General features: G+C 33.1%; 1 protein-coding gene across 1 annotated transcript; it reads right to left on the reverse strand.

Annotated features, from left to right (window-relative positions):
- Positions 1–5,204: 5,204 nt before the first annotated feature.
- LOC149845343 (uncharacterized) lies at positions 5,205–6,304 on the reverse strand. The gene is made up of 3 exons (XM_089987618.1): positions 6,257–6,304; positions 5,776–5,967; positions 5,205–5,684 (listed from the first exon to the last, which is right to left on the reverse strand). Exons 1-3 carry the CDS (start codon positions 6,302–6,304, stop codon positions 5,205–5,207), a joined length of 720 nt encoding a protein of 239 aa, XP_089843744.1.
- Positions 6,305–6,708: the final 404 nt, after the last annotated feature.

The following is a 6,708-nucleotide window of genomic DNA, read 5'->3' on the forward strand; positions in this document are numbered from 1 at the left end:
TCAAAAAAATTTATAGTGATTCAATCATGCATATATGTGTTCTAAGGTTGTAAAAAAAAAATCATAGTGATTCAATCATGCATATATGTGTTTTAAGGTTGTCAAAAAAAATTCATAGTGATTTAATCATGCATATATGTGTTCTAAGGCTGTCATAAAAATTGTATAGTGATTCAATCATGCATATATGTATTCTAAAGGTGTCAAAAAAATTTATAGTGATTCAATCATGCATATATGTGTTCTAAGGTTGTCAAATGAGATTTATAGTGATTCAATCATACATATATGTGGTCTAAGCTTGTCAAAAAAATTCATGGTGATTCAATCATGCATATATGTGTTCTAGGGTTGTAAAAAAAATCATAGTATTTCAATCATGCATATATGTGTTCTAAGGCTGTCATAAAAATTGTGTAGTGATTCAATCATGCATATATATGTTCTAAGGTTGTCAAATAAAATCCATAGTGATTTAATCGTGCACATATATGTTCTAAGGTTGTCATAAAAATTATATAGTGATTCAATCATGAATATATGTATTCTAAAGGTGTCAAAAAAATTTATAGTGATTCAATCATGCATATATGTGTTCTAAGGTTGTCAAAAAAATTTATAGTGATTCAATCATGCATATATGTGTTCTAAGGTTGTCAAATTTTTTTTATAGTGATTCAATCATGCATATATTGTTCTAAGGTTGTCAAAAATTTTTTATAGTGATTCAATCATGCATATATGTGTTCTAAGGTTGTCATAATTTTTTTATAGTTATTCAATCATGCATATATGTGTTATAAAGGTGTAAAAAAAAATTCATAGTGATTCAATCATGCATATATGTGTTCTAAGAATGTCAAAAAAATTGTATCGTGATTCAATCATGCATATGTGTGTTCTAAGGTTGTCAAATAAAAATCCATAGTGATTCAATCATGCATATATGTGTTCTTAGGCTGTCATAAAAATTGTATAGTGATTTAATCATGCATATATGTATTCAATCATGCATATACGTATTGAAATTTAATGACATGAAACTTTATACCTAATGGGCACTGGAGCTCATGTTGAATGCAGATGGAGTTCCTCTGTCCCCAAAAAAGTTGCACAATTCATTATGGATAGGGTTGAGAATGACTTCATGTAAAAAGTCATGCATTGTGTCCTGAAGAAGCTGACAGACACCATCCCAAGATATAGCAGAGTCAATCAGATGCTTGGAGTTGATGTTGGCTGGAGAACTCTGAGAGCTCTGGATGGAGGAGGCAACGACTGGTATGATGTTCATATTACTCCCAAACCTTAATACATGACCTTTTTTGAGTTCACCAGTTGCAGTCACCCATGCTGCAGGATCAAAAGGTGGATGCTGTGTGGAGTTATCGTCATATCGCTCTACCATCTGTTGCTCGTATGACTCCTACAAAGTAATGATTACAATATGAATTAATAATTAAGAATTATAATGTTTATGATAATATAATTCACGATAACTTGTATATTATAATATTTATTAATATAATAAATACATACCATTATTGCTTTCGCCTTCTCTAAAACGAACTCTCCTGTGCTTTTACGTTTATGTGTTTCAACAAACACATCCTTGTAAGGCAGAATGCCTCCTTTTTTGGCTTTCTGTAAGGTTAAATAATAAAAAAAACAATTATAAACTATGCAGGAATACTTATAAATTTAACAATATATATTGATGAGCTATCATTTTCTTCTAGTGGCTCCCAAAAGTCCTAGAACCACCTATGTGTAGATGGGCATGCGATCAACGCAAAATTTTTCCTCTCGTAATATTCTCTCTCTTCCTTCTCTTTTCCTTTCTAATCCCTATTTCCTCCTTTTTGAAGGGAGAAAATAAAAGACAAAAAAGAAGAGAGAAGAGAAAAGAAAAGAAAAGAAAAGAAAAGAAGAGAAGATGAACTCTTTTGCGGGGTCTCACTTGACCTTAATTTTGAAGATATTTAAGAAAATAACTCACCTCCATTTTGAAATATTTGCGGGAAAACTGGAAGACGGGATTCGCTCATCGGTACGAGGTTCGACCGTTCCTGGCGCCTTTACCAGGGGTAATCGAACCAAGGGTCGAATTCATGCCTTTTTGCTTTGCTAAAATATAATCTAAGAATTTATCCTAAGTCTAAATGCAAAAAGAATCATGCTTGTGCAAATGCAATGATGTATGCTCTTTCAAAAATGATTTTGGAAATCTCCAAGTATTTCTGAGATGAATCAGATAATAGAGTGAAGAAATGGTTTCTAACTTTAGAACTTGAGATTTAAAGTTCTAAGTTTTTGGAATAATTAGAGTTTGGAAAAATAAATCTGGATTTTGAAAAGAATGATTTTGAAGTTGAGATAAAAAGAGAAGAAAGGAAATTTCAAAGTCATAAATGGACTTTGTATTTAGAATTTTGAACCCGGATGAATGTCTGAGATGGAGTTGAACTCTGACTTTGAAGTTTGAAATCAGAAGGAAATTTGGGAAATCTGAATAGAATTGAGAAATGGAATTGATTTGAAAGTTGGAATTCAAGATGAAATTTGAATCCAAAGTCTGGATTCTAAATTGAGATCAAAATTGGATTCTGGATTTAGAATCCAAAAATGGGAATTGGATTTGAAATCTGGGATAAAATGGAATTGGATTTAAGAATTGGAATTGAGAATAGAAGTTGATTTAAAATATAGAATTCAAGATGGAATTTGAATCCAAAGTCTGGATTTTAAATAGAGTTGAGATTTAAAATTGAATTCTGGATTTAGAATCCGAAATGAGAATTGGATCTGAAATCTGGGATCCAAGATGAAATTGGATTCTGAATTTTAAATGAAATTGGATCCAAAATTTGGATTCCAAGATGGAATTTGGATCTGAAGTTTGAGATCCAAGGTGGGATTAGATCCAAAATTTTGAAATGGAGTTTGGATCTGGAATCTGAGATCCAAGATGGAATTGGATTCTGAATCCTAAATGGAATTTTGGATCTATAATATGAGATCCAAGATGGAATTGGATTCTGGATCCTAAAATGGATTTGGGTCTGAAGTCTGAGATCCAAGGATGAATTGATGTATTATAAAATGGATTTTGGATCTAGATTCTAAGATCCAAGGTGAAGTTGGACTCTGGATCCTAAAATGGATTTTGAAGTCTAAGATCCAAAGTGAAGTTGGATTCTGGATCCAGAATCCTAAATGAGAATTGGATCCGAAATCTAGAATCCAAGATGTAATTTGGATCTAACTTTGGATTTGGAATTTCAAAATTGATTTAAGAATTTGAACTTTGAATATATAAATGAATTTCAAAGTCAAATTGGACTTTGAATTTGAAATTTGATTTTGGAATTTAGAAAATAAATCAAGAATTTCAAAGTTAAATTAAACTTTGAATTTGATTTCAAAGTCAAAATTTGGATATAGAATTGATGAATTTGAAATAGAAATTGAAGAAAAGATATTCACAATCACTTGGGTTTTTGAAAAGGGATTTTTGAAAATATGATGCAATTCTATCCTAAATGATGAATGAATTTAAATGATTTTAAAATTGGATTTTGAAAAGTTATTCCATTCTTTAAATGAATTAAAATAAGATTAAAGATATAATAAATCCTTGACTATGGTCATTGAATGTATTATATAATAATCTATATTTAAATTCAAATGAAGAATAAAATAATGTTGGTGCTTTTATAGAGTTTAAAATGAAATTAACTCTCAATATACCCTGACTATGGCCATTGGTATATATATTGAATTAATTTTAAATCAAGCTCTGATAAAAGAGGAAAAATATTTAAAGAAAATATAATGAATTTTGTAAAGGATCCAGTGGGGATCCAGTGTTATTGTGTAAAAGATAAAAATCTTAAGTTTTGTTTACATCCTGACTATGTCCATTGATGTAAATCATCAACTTAGGATTAATTACCTCTTACGAAATGGTGCACGTGCCATTCGTGTTTCATCATTGTGAGATTTTTTGAGAAATGAGGAAAAAAATGATATGAAAACCAAGAATTCATGAAATTTACAATGCTCATTCATTCTACCTAAAACTGAAAATATAAATTCTCATTAAGATCTAACTATTACAATACATGAATTCGAATTTACAACTCCAAATAATGACCTTTTCCACATATTCCCATGCCAAAACACTTGATTAGTATGAAAAGAGAAGAAAAATTGCACATATCATATGGATGCTAGTGGTAAAAGAATGCTCACATGCCAAGGTATTTAAGATCTAAAAGTGTGAAAAAAATGATATACATTTATGTACATATGTACACACACACACACACATATATACATATATATATATATATATAGGTGGAATGGTATGCGCAAACAGATTGTATGGTGGCAGGAAAACAATAGGGTAGTGAGATGTTATGGCTGGTGGCACACTAAATGCAAATGCACAGGCAGTAGAGGTGCCTAATGAAATGTAAGCATGGCAATGGAACTGATTCAAATCAGTATCTACATGAATGCAGAAAATGAGATAACATATTTTGTAGAAATGCAGCCATCAGTCCAATGCAACTTCAAATGGAAAAATGTGAACATGATAATAAAGGAAATAACTTTGATGTGCCATTTGCACCAGACCATTGAATGTAGTTATAAATAACACTTTCTATATCTCCCTATGGATCAGGAAATGAAGTAAAGTAGTGGCGGGAGATCACAACAATCTCTTAACCTGTTGTGTCATGAACACACAGGAGACCATAACAGCCATGAGGGTTGCTGTGCAGTGATGTCACAATAGTGACAGCAGTGTGAAAGGGGTTGTGGAGTACCAGTCCGGGGTAGTAACAGGTAGATATGTAAGAGCTGGAAGCACCAAGGGTATGAACAGAGCATTTTGCAGGTAGTGCTGAGTGTAACCAGCTGTGGAGATACCACATCTATATGCAATTGGAGGTTATCCCTACGTCTGAAGCTAGTAATATGGAAGGGGTGCAGGAAAAAAAATGGTGGAGATGTGCAGAAGTTTATAACAGTTTTAAATATGATGTTGTGTGGCAAAGTGTTGGATAGCAAATGTTATGAAAGTTTTAAATGTGATGCTGTGCAGCAAAGTATGGGACAGAAAGTGATACAATAGTAAACGTGTGCACAAGTAAGCGTGAAAGTGATTTGGGGCGGGGGCTGATGCTGCAAGCCATCTAAGTTTTGATTCTCTGAAACTTGACATTGGCTTCATCCACAGACAATTGTTTCCTCTTTTTGGACAACTTCCCAACCCCATCTACACCATCAAACTGAGCAGTTGTGTGAGCTTGCAATTCTTCCAGACTCTCACCTTCCTTGGCTCGTTTTATAACCAGATGGCGACCATACAAATGGGAGCTTGAGAGTGCATCAAATGCAGCTTGAGCCTTCTGTTTCGTCATATACTCCACAAAAGCAAAGCCCCTGTGGCTCCCATTGAACTTCTTTGGCAACAATAATTGTTTAATCTGTCCAAATGGACTAAACAGTTGTTTCAAATCCTTCTGTGTTGCCTCAAAGGCAACATTTCTTACAATTAATTTTGTTGAACTCTTATCCTTCTCTGCCTTTGAGGACACTGTTCCATCACTTGTACTTCTTTTTTTGCCATGACAAACCCCCAACTTTAATGCATGCCCTTCTAAAATAGTTCCCTGTAAATCAGCGCATGCTGTCTTTGCAGTATCCAATGAATCAAACTCTATGAAACCAAATCCACTTGAGAGATTCTTTCCATTTTTTTACATGCTTCTTTATCTTAACACTTAAAATACTGCCAGCCTTCAAGTTTTTAGTGAAATGCTTCCTAAGAGACTCTTTAGAAGTAGCAAAATTTAGGTTCTTCATGAAAACTGAACGAGACTCAAGCCTATCAGGATTAATATCCTCAGATAGTTCTATGAATTTTTGTTCTAGCACCTTAATATTTAAAATTGCCTATAAGAGAGGGAAAAAAAAGATGCTTACAACAGTAACTACAATTAGAGTACATGGAGAACAAGGGTTGCCAATTGAGGCTGGTTCCCTGAGTAAAACCCTGTTTATCAATCAAGTTAAGGCAATAACAATAGGGAAGGTATTTAGAAAAAAAAAAAATGAAACATCTAGTTTAACTCTCAGCCGAAAAGAAGAGAAAAGAATAACAAAATTGGAGCTATTAACGCTCCTGCAACAAAATATGAACTCCATCGATGTTGACTGCAATGCCTTGGATATCTTAACCAACCTTAGCTCCGCTTGGGAACCACGTACTTTCGCCTGGTTGTGATTCCATCCTTGATTTATTATAATCATACTTAAGATGGGTCGAGCAACAAGATTTATCTTAGGCTCAAGTAGAGCAGACAAATTTGAATTTTCGATCACAGTCATGGTTTCTCATCGGTCTTTCGAACCCAGAATTCCTTTGAATAGTAGGGACACCCAGATCCAGTCAGTTAATTTGCAAAAGAAATCATATAACCTTGATCTGAGATGTTTCAACATTTTGTAACCTAATTACCACAGCAGCCAAGCTATTGAATCGTTTCAAGCAGATAAAAAATCAACATCCTTTTCATAATAGCTTGTTGAAGAACATGAAGATGTTGATCATGCAAATCGCAAACAAACATAACCCGAATGATGATCATGTAAACCATTCCCTGGAAAGCATAATAAATCTAAAAGGGGAATTGT

The sequence above is a fragment of the Nuphar pumila genome, chromosome 2 (genome assembly GCF_984573655.1).
Source record: "Nuphar pumila chromosome 2, dmNupPumi1.hap1.1, whole genome shotgun sequence".
Taxonomy (NCBI): domain Eukaryota; kingdom Viridiplantae; phylum Streptophyta; class Magnoliopsida; order Nymphaeales; family Nymphaeaceae; genus Nuphar; species Nuphar pumila.